Source organism: Heptranchias perlo, chromosome 14 (genome assembly GCF_035084215.1).
Source record: "Heptranchias perlo isolate sHepPer1 chromosome 14, sHepPer1.hap1, whole genome shotgun sequence".
Lineage (NCBI taxonomy): Eukaryota > Metazoa > Chordata > Chondrichthyes > Hexanchiformes > Hexanchidae > Heptranchias > Heptranchias perlo.
The window spans coordinates 16,596,811-16,617,195 of NC_090338.1; the positions used below are offsets into that span (position 1 = coordinate 16,596,811).

General features: G+C 44.8%; 1 protein-coding gene across 2 annotated transcripts in view; it reads left to right on the plus strand.

Moving 5' to 3' along the window:
- The window catches only part of rad50 (RAD50 homolog, double strand break repair protein), a 143,003-nt gene that overhangs the window by 42,635 nt on the left and 79,983 nt on the right, over positions 1–20,385 (plus strand). For both annotated transcript variants that reach the window (XM_067996065.1, XM_067996066.1), the window contains 2 exons: positions 371–553; positions 2,485–2,642. In XM_067996065.1, the coding sequence (XP_067852166.1) occupies positions 371–553; positions 2,485–2,642 (341 nt within the window). The remainder of the gene's footprint in view (positions 1–370; positions 554–2,484; positions 2,643–20,385) is intronic.

Genomic DNA, 20,385 nt, shown 5'->3' on the forward strand with positions numbered 1-20,385 from the left:
CATCTGCATGGGGGTTCGAAGAGAGGGGTGAAGTTTCTCAATTGAAACATCTCAATATGGGAATGTAAACTGGGAATGACCAATGAACATGCATTTGGGAGAGGGGTTATAAATTTGGGAGGGAACAATACAGAACAGTAGAAAAATTGTCAGGACCGAAGAATAAGTATCTTGGTTGCTCCTGTCTCTCGTCGATCTATGGAATACAAATAATCAATTTATGGGAAATTAGATTTCTATTTAAATGGTGACATTGAAGTTGCTAATGCTCTTTTGCTTTCCAGCACTTTTTTTTCTACTGACCATATCCCTAACGGTTTCAGGTATCTTTGTGACTTCTCACTCGTTGCTAAATTTGTCTGCTATTTAGGAGCGTGACCTTGAATGTGAAGAAACCAACAGTAATGTGGAGGGCCTGAAGGTTGAAGTGGTGGATTTGCAGAAAGAGAAGGGAGAACTAGACAAATCCTTGCGGAAACTGGATTATGAAATGGAGATGTTAAACTTGCACACTACAACTAGAACTCAGATGGAAATGCTGAAAAAAGACAAGGTAGACATGGATGTGGATATCTCTCTCTCTCTTCTGCTCTATATGGTTAATTAATTGTTCTGTAGTTAGTACTGTATGATAAAATAGGGACATCTGTCAAAAGGAGCATTTGACTTCAAGCTCTTGCGACTCAGATAATTAACAAACACCTTGCCCTTTACTCTTTTAATTTATGACATCATCTGAAGTCTAACTTGGATAATGCTGTTGTCAGTCGTCCAAAGCCCTTTATAACCGTTTGGTCTACTCCATTTATATTGAGCAGAAAGGATTCCTCAGCTGTACACCAGGTGAGGTGTAATGACAGGGTTTTTCAGACTAGTTATTTTCTGAGACTCAGCATCACTTCCCACTTTCGTAAGTGAAGCACGTGTCCCCTACGAATCAGAGTCTACCTTTACCTGCCTAATGTTCTGGTAAATGTAGCGAGACCCAGAGGTGGTGCAGAGAAGCCCAGCCACTGAACTCTGGCTGACTGAGATGTGTCACATACTGCCATGTGATCTCTCAACTTCAGAAGGCAGAAATCAGGTTATAAAGCAGCGGACAAATTTATTGAACATTAAACCAGTAAATGAACAGTACTTGGTACAAACAATATATTTGCAATAATTACAAAATTTGCTATTCCCCTCAATGTCAAAACAACAAAAACACATATACTGTATTAACCCTCATTAAAATTTGATAGTCACTCACTATTTGCGTGATTAAAGGTTTGCCACAAAACCCTCTGATTAGCTTCATAATCCCTGACAGCCTCAGATTGACTGGTCAGCTGAGTGCCGGCAGCCAAATATAAGCCCACAATCTGAAACTGTTGGCTACCGAGTTGTCCGTCAAAGGGACTACAAAGAATCATGGTCTTTCCCCCTTCACTGACCCGATCCAAGGCTTCACCTCAGATTTGGCTGTCAATCAAACCTGTTATTTTAATAAGATACACAGGATATCAATCACATGGGATGTTTGAATTGCTAATACTCTGCAAAAGAGCTGAAAAATTATTTTCACTGGAAAGATATTCAGCTCGTTGAAGCAGCTAGTAGCACTTAATTTTAGCCCTGAGTATACTATGACCCCCCAAGAAAAGGGAATGAATTAATTAGCAAACCATCGATAAAAATGCTCCATTTTTTATCACAGGGTTTGGAGGAAAAAGCACAGAATCTTCCCCACTTGGTCCTTCATATAATGGTGCACCAAAATTTTCTGTCTGCAAATGAAATGTCCCTAATATCTTAAGAGCAGCAGGCAACAGCCTTCCGATGAATACTTGCTAGGCTTTCTACTGCCATAGCTGATATTTCACCACTGCTACATAATAGTTCTGTAATAACTTTTTCAAAAATTGATTTACTCTTGTTGAAGCTTCACAAGGTTTTATTTTTGCTTGGCCAGCTGTGACTTGTTTTGTCCTGCCAAATACTTTGTGTCTCAGCGTCAGCCCACCGAGGGCTACTTTGGTCAACTCATTTTCAGCCTTCAACCAGAGTCAGCTCTCTGTTCCAAAAATATTTCTCACTGACCAATATACATGACCCCCGATCACCCTGCCTTAACTTGAAAGGCCTGGAGTCTGTTTTGAACTCAGCAGAAGAGCTGAGTTATTTTGACTGGGAAGATTCCCAAGCTTAATACCTGGGATAGATCACAGTGAAAAATGGTTATGTTGATGTAAAGGGAGCTAGACAAATAATTTCATTGAGAATTGAAGATGTGCTGAAACTTGACTCAGTATTCTTTGATTAGACGGTGGCATCTTTTCCTTCTGTGTTGGAGATTAAGTATTTTCTGAATCTCCGAAGCTGTGACTTCAGTTATTCTCTCTGCTTTTAGTTTAAGTATGCTTGAATCACTGCTGATGCAAATGGCGTTTTCTTTTGCCTTATTTTTTCGTAGTTATGCAAACTTTACATCTATTGTTTTAGACCGACAAAGAGGAACAGATCAGGAAAATAAAGTCAAGACACAATGAGGAACTGGTAGCACTGTTAGGGCATTTCCCAAACAAGAAACAACTGGAAGACTGGATTTATGAAAAATCTAAAGAGATCAATCAGTCCAGGGATAAACTATTTAAGATGAAGTAAGTACAGCCACCAAGATTACTGGTTCAGATGGGGATTATATCCAGATAGTAATAGTAATAGTAATGTTCATGTATAAAGCACAATGTTTATAGTTAGCATGCAAGATATTTATGTGGAGTATACTCAGCCCATCAGTATATTTGCATTGTCTGTGACTGAGAGTTTGAGGTCTGACTCAACCTCTCATTGAGCTTGTCCTCCAGTCAGCAGTCCCTTACCAGTCCAATCAGCTCTTGTCCTGAAGTCTTAGAAGTCAGCATCTCCAGCTGCACATCCTTTTGGTTCTGACATTGATCCAAACACTAAGCTACAATTATAGCTTCTTCCAAGGTAATTGTTCGAGTTTGCTTGCGGCGAAAGATGATTCTTTAGATCAAATTGATGAAAAGTTGGACTTCAAAATAAAAAAAAAATCACTGTACAACCTCCAAGGTAGAGCTTAAAAAAAAGGTTGCCCCACTCTTAAAGTAATTCATTATCATCTAAGTGTAATCAGGCCCTTACACAATGAGGTAAAAGCATCCTAAACAAAGGAGCTAGCAAGGATGCAAAAGCATGATATCAGATCAGCACCTCATAAGCAAATTGGCAGTCTCCTAGTGTGGGAGGAGGGTTCCAGAATTTTCAGCATCAAAAACCAAATTCCTGTTATAGGTGAGAGATCATCTGGGAACCTTGTCCTCATCTCTCCTAATAATGTTTGTTCATTTAGATGATTTATTGTCTCAGGTTGGTTGAGAGTGCTCCTGTAGTATTTACGAAGCACTGTCATTAGTGGCTGCTTTCCTTTGATTTTTCTTTTTATTCGTTCATGGGATGTGGGCGTTGCTGGCGAGGCCGGCATTTATTGCCCATCCCTAATTGCCCTTGAGAAGGTGGCGCCTTCTTGAACCGCTGCAGTCCATCTGGTAAAGGTTCTCCCACAGTGCTGTTAGGAAGGGAGTTCCAGGATTTTGACCCAGCGACGATGAAGGAACGGCGATATATTTCCAAGTTGGGATGGTGTGTGACTTGGAGGGGAACATGCAGGTGGTGTTGTTCCCATGTACCTGCTGCTCTTGTTCTTCTAGGTGGTAGAGGTCGCGGGTTTGAGAGGTGCTGTCGAAGAAGCCTTGGCGAGTTGCTGCAGTGCATCCTGTGGATGGTACACACTGCAGCCACAGTGCGCCGGTGGTGAAGGGAGTGAATGTTTAGGGTGGTGGATGGAGTGCCAATCAAGCGGGCTGCTTAGTCCTGGATGGTGTTGAGCTTCTTGAGTGTTGCAGCTGCACTCATCCAGGCAAGTGGAGAGTATTCCATCACACTCCTGACTTGTGCCTTGTAGATGGTGGAAAGGCTTTGGGGAGTCAGGAGGTGAGTCACTCGCCACAGAATACCCAGCCTCTGATCTGCTCTTGTAGCCACAGTTTTTATATGGCTGGTCCAGTTAAGTTTCTGGTCAATGGTGCCCCCCAGGATGTTGATGGTGGGCGATTCGGCGATGGTAATGCCGTTGAATGTCAGGGGGAGGTGGTTAGACTCTCTCTTGTTGGAGATGGTCATTGCCTGGCACTTGTCTGGCGCGAATGTTACTTGCCACTTAAGAGCCCAAACCTGGATGTTGTCCAGGTCTTGCTGCATGCGGGCTCGGACTGCTTCATTATTTGAGGGGTTGCGAATGGAACTGAACACTGCAATCATCAACGAACATCTCCATTTCTGACCTTATGATGGAGGGAAGGTCATTGATGAAGCAGCTGAAGATGGTTGGGCCTAGGACACTGCCCTGAGGAACTCCTGCAGCAATGTCCTGTGGCTGAGATGATTGGCCTCCAACAACCACTACCATCTTCCTTTGTGCTAGGTATGACTCCAGCCACTGGAGAGTTTTCCCCCTGATTCCCATTGACTTCAATTTTACAAGGGCTCCTTGGTGCCACACTCGGTCAAATGCTGCCTTGATGACAAGGGCAGTCACGCTCACCTCACCTCTGAAATTCAGCTCTTTTGTCCATGTTTGGACCAAGGCTGTAATGAGGTCTGGAGCCGAGTGGTCCTGGCGGAACCCAAACTGAGCATCGGTGAGCAGGTTATTGGTGAGTAAGTGCCGCTTGATAGCACTGTCGACACCATTTGATTGAACCACCTTCGTTTCTACACAGTTAAATAGGTTATTTGAGCTTGCTTTTTCGGCTCTCCAAAGACCCTCAGGCCCAACTTATATTTGTGAAATTGTTAATTCTTAACCAACCTGGAAAATATTCCAGTTGCAGCCTTTGCTGAGCTTGGTTTTCATTGGTGAAACATTCTTGAATTTTGATAACTTCAAAATAAATGTAATACTTTATTCTTCAATTTTACAGTATAGTTCCCCACATGTTGATAAAAATGGATGAGTGGCTTAGGTGCCTGGAACTCATGGGGAATGCCGGGAAAACGGGCAGGTGGGGAAGCAAGTAACGTTGTCTGGGTTATCGTGCTTAAAGAGACTCCCCCCTCCCCGCTCCATGATTACGTTCCCTGTCCCTCTCCCAAAGCCACACTCTCTGCTGAAAACTTGGACTGTGGGGGATACACTGTATTCAAAGGATAAGACAAATCACACCTTTGGTGTGATCCAGCAAGGTGGACTATTAAATTGATTCAGAAAATCTCTCTCGTCTCCTCCATAGGATAGAGTGCAGTAAATCTCAATATTTGACAATTCGTTTATTTACAAAACTGCATTTAATAACTTACTTTTATTAGTTAGTGCACCTAGTTCCTGCTAATGGTGCTGTGGGAAATGGGGACTTCTAGCACCTCAGGGTTGCCACCAAGAGGAATGTGGTGATATTGCAGCTGCTTGTATATTGTACGCTAAAATACATGAGTTATAACTATTAGAAATGTACTTCAATTCTGAGTGAAATATTAGAGAAAACCCTGTGGCACAGCGAGTCAGAGGATACGCTACTTTGTAACAGTAGGGACCTAATGCCATGTAGTACATACAGTATTATCAGGGCCACTGACCTATGGTGACTAAATAAGTCGATTTTTATCTTGTGCCCTGGGATTTTGGGGACCTGCGCCAGTAGTGTTGGGGACGTTTCTGGGGTATGGCAGTACTGCAGAGGGGGTGGAATATCTGATTTGGTTTACTGGATACCTCCTTGGTGAGGCAGGGTTTGGCAGCCTCTGTGGAAGAGGAGGAGAGCAAGTGTCTGGGAGCATTCATAGACGAACCAGGGTCTGTCAGCAATGGGTGAAGCTCAAGCAAGTGCCGACTCAGGGAGGGTGTTGGGGAATGGAGGACTGAGGATAGGACGGGGTACCAGTCATACTGGCAGAGGCTCTGAGTCTGACAGCACCGGGCAGTGAGCTCCCATGGTCTGGCAACATTAGGGAGAGGTGCGGGTAGCAGAGGGCCCCAGGATGTGGTAGCATGTTAGGATGACAGGGTTGATAGGGTCTAGGCAGGGAGCAGTGATGGTCTATCAGCACGGGGGAGGACGGTATCCGGGTCTAGTAGTACTGAAGGGAAAGTCCTATGGTTTCACACTATCTTTCTGTCCATTTTTCTTAGCTTCACTGACCTCAGACTTATCTGAGGGAGATATCTGGCAGGACTGCAAGCTGGTGATTTCAAGTAGTGGGAGGGATATGGCTTGGACCGCAGGCTGTCGATTGCACGATTTGCTGAAGTGGGAATAAAACAAAGTCCTTGGGTTCGTCTTAGCGTTCGTCCTCATCCAGGTTGCAAAGTGCTTACACTTCTTGTTGCTCTGGATCGCTCAAAGTGGGGAGATGGTATATTTGTTCGGTGGTGGTGGAACAATGTGGCACCGGGAGGATGCTCCTCGGCATCCTTTGCAACTCCTGACCACTTTTTAATTTGAAAGAAGGTCAAAAACAAAAACTGTAAGAGAAGCTTCTTTACCCAGAGAGTGGTTAGAATGTGGAACCCACTACCACAGGGAGTGGTTGAGGCGAATAGCATAGATGCATTTAAGGGGAAGCTAGATAAACATGAGGGAGAAAGGAATAGAAGGATATGTTGATGGGGTTAGATGAAGAAGGGAGGGAGGAGGCTGGTGTGGAGCGTAAAGACTGCATGGACCTGTTGGGCCAAATGGCTTGTTTCTGTGCTGCACATTCTGTGTAATACTATTTAGTATGTAATGCACACCATTCTGGAAAATGCTGAGAGAGGTGAGAGGCCCGATTTTAGTAAAATAAAAGAAATACTTACATTTATATAGTTCCTTTCATGACCTCAGGACACCCCAAAGCCTTTTGCAGCCAATGAAGTGCTTTTGAAGTGTAGTCAATTTGCACACAGCAACCTCCCACAAAGATTAATCTGATAATGACCAGATCATCTGTTTTTAGGTGTTGATTGAGGGATAAATATTGGCCAGGACACCGGGGAGAACTCCCCTGCTCTTCGAATAGTGTCTGAGAAATCTTTTATGTCCACCTGAGAGGGTTTAACAACTCATCCGAAAGACAGCACTTCCAACAGTGCAGCACTCCCTCAGTACTGCACTGAAGTGTCAGCCTAGATTATGTGCTCAAGTCTCTGGAGTGAGACTTGAACTCTCAATCTTTGGACTCAGGTGCAAATGCTACCAACTGAGCCACGGCTGACGCCCTGACAGGTGACCCTGTGAAGCACAGTGCCACCAACTTTGGAGAGATAAATTGAGAGCTGGGAGGACTTACTCAAAGCTACTTGCATGGTAAGTATAAATAGGATAGACCACACTTGGAGCACTGTGCACATATTTTAAAAAGGATATAGAGGCACTGGAGAAAGTTTAAAAAATAGTTCACAAGAATGATACCAGAACTGAGAGGATATAATTATCAGGAAAGGCTGAACAAGCTGGGGTTCTTTTCTCTAGAAAAGAGGAGGCTGAGGGGTGACCTAATAGAGGTCTTTAAGATTATGAAAGGGTTTGATAGGGTAGACATCGAGAAAATGTCCCCCCTTGTGGGGGAGAGTCCAGAACTAGAGTCATAAATATAAGATAGTCACTAATAAATCCAATAGGGAATTCAGGAGAAACTTCTTTATCCAAAGCGTGGTGGGAATTTGGAACTCGCTGCCACAAAGGAGTAGTTGAGGCAAATAGCATTGATGCATTTAAGGAGAAGCTGGATAAGCACGAGGGAGAAAGGAATATAAGGATATTGTGATAGGGTGAGATGAAGAGGGATGGAAGGAGGCTCGTGTGGACCAGAAACACTGGCCTGGACCAGTTGGGCCAAATGGCCTGTTTCTGTGCTGCACTTATGTAATTCTATGTAAGGTAATTATGTGTGACAAGCACACATGATGGAAGGAGCATACCGTTATGGTGTTACAGGAAGTGTGCGCTATATACAGGACTTTTAATGTATTGCAGTAAATGACTACAAACACAATAATTGATGATGTGGAGATGCCGGTGATGGACTGGGGTGGACAAATGTAAGGAATCTTACAACACCAGGTTATAGTCCAACAGTTTTATTTGAGCTTACCTCCTTCGTCAGGTGAGTGAGTCGACTCACTCACCTGATGAAGGAGGTAATCTCTGAAAGCTTGTGATTTTCAAATAAAACTGTTGGACTATAACCTGGTATTGTAAGATTCCTTACAATAATTGATGGTAAGGGTCAAATGTGGATAATAAGATTGAATCCTGATCTCTTCGCTCACGTGGTTTGTGAGCATAGAGGGATGTGGATTTGTGAATGTTAATTGCATACTTTTACATCGAGTTGCATCAAAACTACTTAATAGAGCTGGTTTACCTGTGATAAATGATCCTTTGATTTGATGTGTTGTGATTGAAGGAGTAGAGAAGTAGATACAATGGGCATACTTTTAACCTAACTCATCAGGCGGGAAACCCACAGGATCAGGTGGAACGCCAGTTTTATAGCTCACCCATTGAATTCAATGGAGAGTAAAATCAGGCAGGTTGTAAAACCAACACTGCACCCGATCCCGTCACTTCCCCTCCCAAACAAAAGCACTTCTCTCTCAAACAAAAGATTTTTTTCTCATCCTTATTTAATTTTACAGTATGCATTTATTATTGAATGTGTATTGCTAGTTAAAAGATTAAACTTTCTGCTGTGAACACCCGGCCACTGGAAACCCACACTGAGATTAGATGCTCTTGATTAAGTCAATGATGCTTAGAAAGCTCCAGTGTTCCATAGATAGATTTTCCACTATCTTTCTAAATCAGTCGAAGTCTGTTACTTCCCCTCTCTCAAACATAGTGTAAACTGGGTAATTGTCACAGTGTCAGATTTGTGACAAATATGTGTGGCTTTACTTTTGTAGCTGGTCATTTTCATGGCTTTTTGCAATAAACGTGATAGAAGCACTCCTGACGGTTTAATTTTTTAAATTTTAAATGACTTACAAGCTACAGTAGAAAAGGTTCAACAATAAGAGTTGATGGCCAACCCAAATTGTAAAACATGAATGTCATAAAATATGGTAGGAGTCGTACAACACCAGGTTATAGTCCAACAGCTTTATTTGAAATCACAAGCTTTCGGAGCTTTGCTCCTTCGTCAGCCTCCGATCTTCGGGTAAGCGTTCTCCAAGGCGGCCTTCGAGACACACGACAACGCAAAATCGTCGAGCAGAAATTGATAGCCAAGTTCCGCACCCATGAGGACGTCCTCAACCGGGATCTTGGGTTCATGTCACGCTACATGTAACCCCACCAGCGAAAACTCTCTCTCTCTCTCTCTCTCTCTCTCTCTCTCTCTCTCTCTCTGTCTTTATGATTTGACCCTTTGTGTATTCAGTATTCTTGGATGTAATGTTTCCGACTAACCTGTCTGAACATCACCCACTCCTTTGATTGCTGTGATTATCTCTCTGCCGAGGTGTGATAAAAGGCAGTTAGAAAGATTATCTGTAATCACCAGGCATTGTTCTCTGACTATATATGCTGTGCCTTTATGGAACCCTTCACTCACCTGACGAAGGAGCAAAGCTCTGAAAGTTTGTGATTTCAAATAAAGCTGTTGAACTATAACCTGGTGTTGTAAGACTCCTTACACTTGTCCACCCCAGTCCATCACCGGCATCTCCACATCATAATATATGGTACAAGTATTCCAATGAACCCTACAGGAGACAGTGAAATCAGAAAGAAAATTGAACGTGGGCCATACAGAAATTTATTGCTTATTCCCCACCCTGGAAAAGATTTGTTGTCAGTAAAAGACCAAATGTGAGAGAGATTGGAGCATGACTTGTCAGTATCTGTACCCAGCAATGACCTTTCTCCCGAGACATACTAAAAATATCAGTTCTTGAACACACATTGTGAATAATCGGTATCATCCCATGTTATAGACAGGAATAGCATCCATATATTTATCAAGCCCTTATCATTGATCAATACCCTGATTTAACTTTGATAACAAAAAGGCCATTCCTGAAATCCACTAAAAGACCAAATGAAAATCATCCAACTCGTTATAAATTTGAAATGGGACTTTTTTTTTACAGTAAAAATGAAAACATTTGTAGTGAAGAGTGAAATTCTGATGGAGAATCTCAGTCTGCATTGCAAGGGTTTTAAAAACCCACCCCATTGGGCCCTGTTTTAAACCTTGTTTTATTAAATAACAAGCTTTTATGATTAAAGATCTTAAGGGGTGTTGCAGCTTTAACTGTCAAATGCACATTTTTCTGTGTGCACCCTTTTGGAAAAGTTCAATGATTAACTCTAAATTTTTGGCTAGACAGTTTGCAGCCTCTGTGAAATTACCGAACAACCCTTACGTTTCAATAAACCAGGGACTTTTCTTGCCATTTTTAGTAATTGGAAGTTCTGTGGTAATCAGTGAGGTTCCCTTTCTTGCCCTTCAGCCAACAGATTTTGTATGCAAGCTCTTGGGAACCATCTGAGTCTTATCAGGTGAGAAATTGAACGGAGTGCTGTACACATTAGGGGTGCCGACCACAAAATGGCAGCAGAGCTCGTGAACTTACTGGTTGCAAAGATTGAGAGATGATTGCTAGTCTGTGTGCTTTACCCTGAAGTATGTTACCGGAATCGGACGAGGGGTGGGTGGTGGGGGGGGGATGGAAACAGCAATGACTGTTGTATTTTTTCAAATATCGTTGAGCTCAGCGCCTTGTTACAGCGTAGTAGTAAACTCAAGCAATGCGGTAGTTGCGATTGGCAACAGCAGTTGGCGTAACTCTTTCCATTGCATTCCCTGACGCAACGTAGCCGGCATGTTTTTGATACGTTTCCTATCCTGCACTGGTCAGTTTCCACGGAAATTGAAAATTGAAAATTGCTACGTGCGGGAAGGGAAAGAGAAGACAGGCACATAGAGGTGTCAGTAGCAATAAAATTCATCTTCATGTTGGAACGGTTGTGGCTGCACAGCTGGGTAGAAAATAATATTGACGTTAGAGCTGGCGTTAGCTTCTCCAGTGAGCTCATTCCTACCACAGTGATCATATTATCTATGTCTGTTCCATATTGTTTTCTATTAACTAAAATGGTACAGTGTTTAATGCGTGACGTTGCATTAAACTGTTAACATCCCTTTGACAATGTGTTTGAGACTGCCGACAAGGTGTCAGCCTTGACTCAGTGGTAGCATTCTCGCCTCAGAACAAAAGTCAGAGCATTGTGGGTTTAAGCCCACTTCAGGGATTTGAGCACATAATCTGGGCTGGCATTTCTATTTTAAACTACTGAGGGAGTGCCGTACTGTCGGAGGTGCCGTCCTTCCAATGAGACATTAAACTGAGACCCAGTCTGCCCTCTCAGATCCCACGACATCATTTCAAAGAGGAGCAGGGGAGTTCTTCTGGTATCCTGGCCAACATTTATCCCTCAACCAACACCTAAAACACTTGGACATGAAAAGCGCTATATAAATGTAAGCCTGTCTGTCTTTCTAAGGTGAAAATATTGGGCTTGTGACGTATTGAAGAGTTTGTGTGTGTTTTTTTTTGAAAAGATACTTATTCACAAATCTCACTCTCTGCTGGAAAACGTCAGGCAAGCATAGAATAAATGAATGCTGGCATACAAGAAGGGTGAGGCGAGATATGAAACCGTCAATGCCCATCCTCTCAGACAGTGTAACCCGTCCCAATCGCCAGTCGCTCTATCTCCTAAGGGATTCAAAAACAAAAAAAGAGGGAAAAAAAACCTGTGGCCAATTTCAGGAAAAACTCCAGGAAATTCTTCCCACGTGCACTAACGCACCCAAGCAAGCTCCAGGAGACCATTCTTAGCCATGATGCATCACTCGATGTACTCCCCCCCCCCCCCCCCCGCCCCCCGCTCCCCCGCTCCCCCCCCCCCCACCACCATTGTCGCAGTGTCTTCACAAACACAAGAATATTCCAAACGTTACAGATTTCTTACCCCATTTTATCTCTCATACCCTTCAACAACCGTCATCTACCAAAAAAGTATCCATCATGTTGAAGTTTATGCATCGTCCATTTGCCCTGACTCCCTGTGTAGGCTGTTCACATATTCACCATCTTCTGCATGAGGAATTTATACCTTGACTGCGTTGCATTGGGTTTTTTTTGTTTGTTTTTGAGACGTGAGCAACACTGGCAAGGCTGTATTTATTGCCCATCTCTAGTTGCCCTGAGAAGGTGGTGGTGGGCCTTCTCCTTTAACCGCTGCAGTCCTTTGGCTGGTAGTGCTTCCATGATCGTGTTATGATGTGGAGATGCCGGTGATGGACTGGGGTTGACAAATGTAAGGAATCTTACAACACCAGGTTATAGTCCAACTGTTGTATTTGAAAATCACAAGCTTTCGGAGGCTTTCTCCTTCATCAGGTGAGTGTGGGATTCGGATTCCATGGAAGGTTAATCCCACACTTCCATGGAATCCGAATCCCACCCTTCCATGGAATCCGAATCCCACACTCACCTGACGAAGGAGAAAGCCTCCGAAAGCTTGTGATTTTCAAATAAAACAGTTGGACTATAACCTGGTGTTGTAAGATTCCTTACATGATCGTGTTAGGTATGGAATTCCAGGATATTGACCCAGTGATAGTGATGTATGTCCAAGTCAGAATGGTGTGCGATTTGGAGGCAGTAGTGTTCCCACGACTTTTTTTTGATTCGTTCATGGGATGTGGGCGCCACTGGCAAGGCCAGCATTTATTGCCCATCCCTAATTGCCCTTGAGAAGATGTTGGTGAGCCGCTGCCTTGAACCGCTGCAGTCCGTGTGGTGAAGGTTCTCCCACAGTGCTGTTAGGTAGGGAGTTCCAGGATTTTGACCCAGCGATGATGAAGGAATGGTGATATATTTCCAAGTCGGGATGGTGTGTGGGAGGGGAATGCGCAGGTGGTGTTGTTCCCATGTACCTGCTGCCCTTGTCTTTCTAGGTGGTAGAGGTCGCGGAATTGGGAGGTGCTGTCGATGAAGCCTTTGCAACTTGCTGCAGTGCATCCTGTGCGCCGGTGGTGAAGGGCGTGAATGTTTAGGGTGGTGGATGGGATGCCAATCAAGCGGGCTGCTTTGTCCGATGGTGTCAAGTTCTTGAGTGTTGCTGGAGCTGCACTCGTCCTGGCAAGTGGAGAGTATTCCATCACACTCCTGACTTGTGCCTTGTAGATAGTGGAAAGGCTTTGGGGAGTCAGGAGGTGAGTCACTCACCGCAGAATACCCAGCCTCTGACCTGCTCTTGTAGCCACAGTATTTATATGGCTGGTCCAGTTAAGTTTCTGGTGACCCCCAGGATGTTGATGGTGGGGGATTTAGCAATGGTGATGCCATTGAATGTCAAGGGGAGGTGGTTAGACTCTCTCTTGTTGGAGATGGTCATTGCCTGGCACTTGTCTGGCGTGAATATTACTTGCCACTTATCAGCCCAAGCCTGGATGTTGTCCAGGCTTTGCTGCATGCGGGCACGGACTGCTTCATTATCTGAGGGGTTGCGAATGGAACTGAACACTGCAATCATCAGCGAACATCCAGCTGAAGATAGTTGGGCCTTGGGCACTGCCCTGAGGAACTCATGCTCTTGCATTGTATCGTGCGACCACCAATACGGTAGAGGGTGAACTAGATGGACTTTGGTCTTTTTTTGTCTCGCAATTCCTATGTTGTCCTTGGTGGTAGAGGCTGCAAGGAAGGGAGGTGCTGTTGAAGTAATCTTTGTGAGTTGTTGCAGTGCATCCTGTAGAAGGTACATATTGCATCCATAGTGCACCACTGGTGGAGGGAATGGATTTCGAGTCCAGGGAAGCCGATCAAGCAAACTGCTGACTCCTGAATGGTATTGAATTTCTTCAGTGTTGTTGTGACTGCACCCATCCAGGAGAGTGGTGAGTATTCCATCACGCTCCTGACCTGATGGTGGAGTGGCCTTGAGGTGTCAGTAAGTGAGCCGCTCGTCACAAGAGTACCCAGCCTCTGCCCTGCTCTTGTATCCCTGTTGTGGATATGGCTGGTTCAATTAAGCTTCTGGTGAACGGTGACCTCCCGAGTTGTTGAAATGGGATTCGGTGATGGTGATGCCTTTAAAGGTCAGAGGGTGATAACTGGCCTTTCTGTTGCTCAAGTTGGTCATTGCCTGGTACCGAAGAGGCACGAATGCTACCTGCTACTTATCAGCGCAAGCCTGGATGTCGTCCAGGTTCTGCTGTCGGAAGAGCAGTGGATGGAATTAAATACTGTAAATTTGTCAACGAACAGCCCTGCTTTTGACCTTATGAAAGCAGGAAGGTCATTAATGAAGTAGCAGAAGGTGGTTGGACCAAGGAGACTTCTTTGAGGAACTTCTGCAGCGATGTCCTGGGGCTGTGATGACTGGCCTCTGAGCCACACCATAGTCCTTTGTGACATGTTACTTCAATGTTCTTTCATTCTCGTGTCGTTTCATCATAACTCTCTCCGGCACCGGCACAATGGGCCGAATGGCCTCCTCCTGTGCTGTATCATTCTAAGATTCTTTGGCGCTGCTGATCTCGACTCTGTTCTACATGTGATAATACTATGTAGTCCTTTTGCAATTACCTTTCAATTCTTTAACTTAATTTATTGAAGTTTTTTAGATCAACACAAGGGTGTGAAAGCTGCCCTACATTAATAATGATTGTATCTCTCTTAATATTGTATCAAGGGCTTTTCAAAAACCTGAGTAAGAGTGAAAATGCCGGTATACTTAAAACAATACTTATGTAATCAACATTTACCAAAAATAAGTAAAACTGGGCCTGTGTGATAGCTTTATGCTGTTTTTCCTCTTTTTCATGAAACTGTATTTGTCTAATAGATTGTTTTCAATATTCGTTATAACCCACGGTTCTGATGCAGCCATTTTGGGTTTCACAGGCACATTTATTTTTTTTTAAAAGGAAAAAACACATAATTTCTTTGTTGCATATGTTGCTCATATGTCTAGTGGGACCACAGTTACCCAGCCTACCCTTCTGCAACTAAGACAGAATCTGCTTTGGCCCCTATCCTGCCATATTTCAATACTCCATGCACCAGGTGTAAAGTGGGAAAAGTCGCCGCACAAGTGCAACAAGAAGAACTTTCATCAGTTTCTTGGCTGTCACTTGACATACAGGGAAAAATATAAATTACATAGAATTATGTAGACTGTACAGCACAAAAACAGGCCATTCGGCCAAACTGGTCCATGCCAGTGTTAATGCTCCACAAGAGCCTCCTTCCTACCCCACTTCATCTAACCCCATCAACATATCCTTCTATTCCTTTCTCCCTCATGTGTTTATCTAGCTTCACTTTAAATGCATCTATGCTAGTTGCCTCAACTACTCCTTGTGGTCGCGAGTTCCACATTCTAACCACTCTCTGGGTAAAGAAGTTTCTCTTGAATTCCCGATTGGATTTATTATTGACTATCTTATGTCAATGGCCCCTAGTTCTGGTCTCCCCCCTCAAGTGGAAACATCTCTGCATGTACCCTATCAAACGCTTTCATAACCTTAAAGACCTCTATCAGGTCACCCCTAGAGAAAAGAGCCCCAGCCTGTTCAATCTTTCCTGATAGGTAGAACCTCTCGGTTCTGGTATCATCTTTGTAAATCGTTTTTGCATCTTCTCCAATGGCTCTATATCATTTTTATAATATGGAGCCCAGAACTGTCCACAGTATTCCAAGTGTGGTCTAACCAAGGTTCTATACAAGTTTAACACAACTTCTGCTTTTCAATTCTATCTGTCCAAAAATGGATCCCAGTGCTTGGTTTGCTTTATGGCCTCAGTGCTTTTGGTAGCACTCTTGCCTCAGAGTCAAGAGGTTGTGTGCTCAAGACCCATGATGCATCACTCGATGCAGATTAGGTAAGGAGACACTACAGTTCAGTACCGAGGGAGTGCTGCACTGTCGGAGGTGCAGTACCGAGGGAGTGCTGCACTGTCGGAGGTGCAGTACCGAGGGAGTGCTGCACTGTCGGAGGTGCAGTACCGAGGGAGTGCTGCACTGTCGGAGGTGCAGTACCGAGGGAGTGCTGCACTGTCGGAGGTGCAGTACCGAGGGAGTGCTGCACTGTCGGAGGAGCAGTACCGAGGGAGTGCTGCACTGTCGGAGGAGCCCATCCTTCGGATGAGACGTTAAAGCAAAGCCTCATCTGCCTGTTCTGAGCATTCAGGTGGACACTAAAGTTCCCGTACCACTGGTCAAGGAACAGCAAGGAGTTCTGCAGGCGTTTTGGCTGAACCAACATCACCAAAACCAGATTAACACCTCATTGCTGTTTATGGGATCTTACTGTGTACAAAAATGGTTACCACATTTGGAATTTTGAGGGCTGTTACTAAGCTGTAGTTAAGTGCTAATTTGTTTCCTTTTCTAAAAATGTACATTTATGCTTTTCTTGATATATTAATGACTTGGACTTGGGTGTACAGGGCACAATTTCAAAATTTGCAGATACCACAAAACCTGGAAGGGTAGTAAACAGTGAGGAGGATAGTGATAGACTTCAAGAGGATATAGACAGGCTGGTGGCATGGTAGATGAAATTTAATGCAGAAAAATGCGAAGTGATACATTTCGGTAGGAAGAACAAGGAAAGGCAATATAAACTAGAGGGCACAATTCTAAAAGGGGTACAGGAACAGAGATATCTGGGGGGGGTATATGTGCACAAATTGTTGAAGTGGCAGGGCAGCTTGAGAAAGCGGTTAAAAAAGCATATGGGATCCTGGGCTTTATAAATAGAGGCATAGAGTACAAAAGCAAGGAAGTCATGATGAACCTTTATAAAACACTGGTTTGGCCACAACTGGAGTATTGTGTCCAGTTCTGGGCATCGCACTTTAGGAAAGGTGTGAAAGCCTTAGAGAGGGTGCAGAAGAGATTTACTAGAATGATTCCAGGGATGAGGGACTTTAGTTACGTGGATAGACTGGAGAAGCTGGGGTTGTTCTCCTTGGAACAGAGATGGTTGCGAGGAGATTTGATAGAGGTATTCAAAATCATAAAGGTCTAGACAGAGAGAAACTGTTCCCATTAGCAGAAGGGTCAAGAACCAGAGGACATAGATTTAAGGTGATTGGCAACAGAACCAAAGGTGACATGAGAAAAAACATTTTCACACAGCAAGTGGTTAGGATCTGGAATGCACTCCCAGGGGTGGGGGTTGGAGGCAGATTCAATCATGACCTTCAAAAGGGAACTGGATAAGTACTTGAAAGGAAAAAATGTGCAGGGCTACAGGGATAGGGTGGGGGAGTGGGACTAGCTGGATTGCTCTTGCATAAAGACCTTGGACTCAAAGGGCCGAATGGCCTCCTTCCATGCTGTAACCTTTCTACGATTCTATGTTTCTTTGCCGCTAGTTTCCTTCTCTCACCAGGTTTCTCTGCTGATTTTTTTCTCTCTCTCCTGAAGGCACCTTGCTGGATTCTGTGGGTATTCTGCACTCCAGCATGTGAGCTTTAATGGTGAATGTTGGCAGGATGTTCAACTACACGGAGCTTCCCAAGACAAGCCCAATCTTGTCCTTCCCTGTGTAGCGTGACAATCATGTCACGCTACACGTTACCCCACCAGCGAACAAATGTTATCTGTTTTTAATATAATGGGTCATTTGCTGGCTCTCTCTGCCTTCCGGATGTTTCTGCCTCTCTCTGTTTTTTTTCTCTGTTTTTTTTCCCTGTTTGTTTTTTTGTTGAATGTGTATTCGGGGGTTCTGCAGGTGACACCTCTCTGTCTGAACACGGTGATTGCCTTGGCAACGGGCAGTTGCAGGGGCAGTCTGTAAACACCATGTATTGTTCTATATGTATAAATGCGTAGGCTTCAAGGAGCTCCTGAACATTTACCTGAGGAAGGAGGAAGTCTCCGAAAGCTTGTGAATTTAAAATAAAATTGCTGGACTATAACTTGGTGTTGTAAAATTGTTTACAATTGTCAACCCCAGTCCATCACCGGCATCTCCACATCTTGTCCTTCCCTGGCATCCGTACACATGCACTTTCAGGAATAGAAAATAGTCAGATTTTTCCATCCTGAATCCGAGGGTACTTTTTTTTAATTTGTTCATGGGATGTGGGCGTCGCTGACGAGGCCGGCATTTATTGCCCATCCCTAATTGCCCTTTAGCAGGTGGTGGTGAGCCGCCGCCTTGAACCTCTGCAGTCCGTGTCGTGAAGGTTCTCCCACAGTTCTGTTAGGTAGGGAATTCCAGGATTTTGACCCAGCGACGATGAAGGAACGGCGATATATTTCCAAGTCGGGATGGTGTGTGACTTGGAGGGGAACGTGCAGGTGGTGTTGTTCCCATGTGCCTGCTGCTCTTGTCCTTCTGGGTGGTAGAGGTCGTGGGTTTGGGAGGTGCTGTCGAAGAAGCCTTGGCGAATTGCTGCATTGCATCCTGTGGATGGTACACACTGCAGCCAAAGTGCGCCGGTGGTGAAGGGAGTGAAGTTTTGGGTGGTGGATGGGGTGCCAATCAAGCGGGCTGCTTTGTCCTGGATGATATCGAGCTTCCATCCAAGCAAGTGGAGAGTATTCCATCACACTCCTGACTTGTGCCTTGTAGATGGTGGAAAGGCTTTGGGGAGTCAGGAGGTGAGTCACTCGTCACAGAATACCCAGCCTCTGACCTGCTCTTGTGGCCACAGTATTTATATGGCTGGTCCAGTTAAGTTCCTGGTTAATGGTGCCCCCCACAATGTTGATGGTGGGGGATTCAGTGATGGTAATGCCGTTGAATGTCAAGGGGAGGTGGTTAGACTCTCTCTTGTTGGAGATGGTCATTGCCTGGCACTTGTCTTATGCGAATGTTACTTGCCACTTATGAGCCCAAGCCTGGATGTTGTCCAGGTCTTGCTGCATGCGGGCTCGGACTGCTTCATTATCTGAGGGGTTGCGAATGGAACTGAACACTGTGCAGTCATCAGCGAACATCCCCCATTTCTGACCTTATGATGAAGGGAAGGTCATTGATGAAGCAGCTGAAGATGGTTGGGCCTAGGACACTGCCCTGAGGAGCTCCTGCAGCAATGTCCTGGGGCTGAGATGATTGGCCTCCAACAACCACTACCATTTTCCTTTGTGCTAGGTATGACTTCCAGCCACTGGAGAGTTTTCCCCCTGATTCCCATTGACTTCAATTTTACTAGGGCTCCTTGGTGCCACACTCGATCAAATGCTGCTTTGATGTCAAGGGCAGTCACTCTCACCTCACCTCTGGAATTCAGCTCTTTTGTCCATGTTTGGACCAAGGCTGTAACGAGTGCTGGAGCCGAGTGATCCTGGTGGAACCCAAACCGAGCATCGGTGAGCAGGTTATTGGTGAGTAAGTGCTGCTTGATAGCACTGTCGACGACACCTTCCATCACTTTGCTGATGATTGAGAGTAGACTGATGGGGCGGTAATTGGCCGGATTGGATTTGTCCTGCTTTTTGTGGACAGGACATACCTGGGTAATTTTCCACATTGCGGGTAGATGCCAGTGTTGTAGCTGTACTGGAACCGCTTGGCCAAAGGCGCAGCTAATTCTGCAGCACAAGTCTTCAGCACTACAGCTGGGATGTTGTCGGGGCCCATAGCCTTTGCTGTATCGAGTGCACTCAGCCGTTTCTTGATATCACGTGGAGTGAATCGAATTGGCTGAAGACTAGCTTCCGTGATGGTGGGGATATCGGGAGGAGGCTGAGATGGATTATCCACTCGGCACTTCTGGCTGAAGATGGTTGCAAACACTTCAGCCTTGTCTTTTGCACTCACGTGCTGGACTCAGCCATCATTGAGGATGGGGATGTTTGCTGAGCCTCCTCCTCCCGTTAGTTGTTTAATTGTCCACCACTATTCACGATTGGATGTTGCAGGACTGCAGAGCTTTGATCTGAAACGTTGGTTGTGGAATCGCTTAGCTCTGGCTATAGCATGTTGCTTCCGCTGTTTAGCATGCATGTAGTCCTGAGTTGTAGCTTCACCAGGTTGGTACCTCATTTTTAGGTATGCCTGGTGCTGCTCCTGGCATGCTCTTCTACACGCCTCATTGAACCAGGGTTGATCCCCTGGCTTGGTAATGGTAGAGTGAGGAATATGCCGGGCCATGAGGTTACAGATTGTGCTGGAATACAATTCTGCTGCTGCTGCTGATGGCCCACAGCACCTCATGGATGCCCAGTTTTGAGCTGCTAGATCTGTTCTGAATCTATCCCATTTAGCACGGTGATAGTGCCACACAACATGTTGGATGGTATCCTCAGTGCGAAGATGGGACTTTGTCTCCACGAGGACTGTGCGGTGGTCACTCCTACC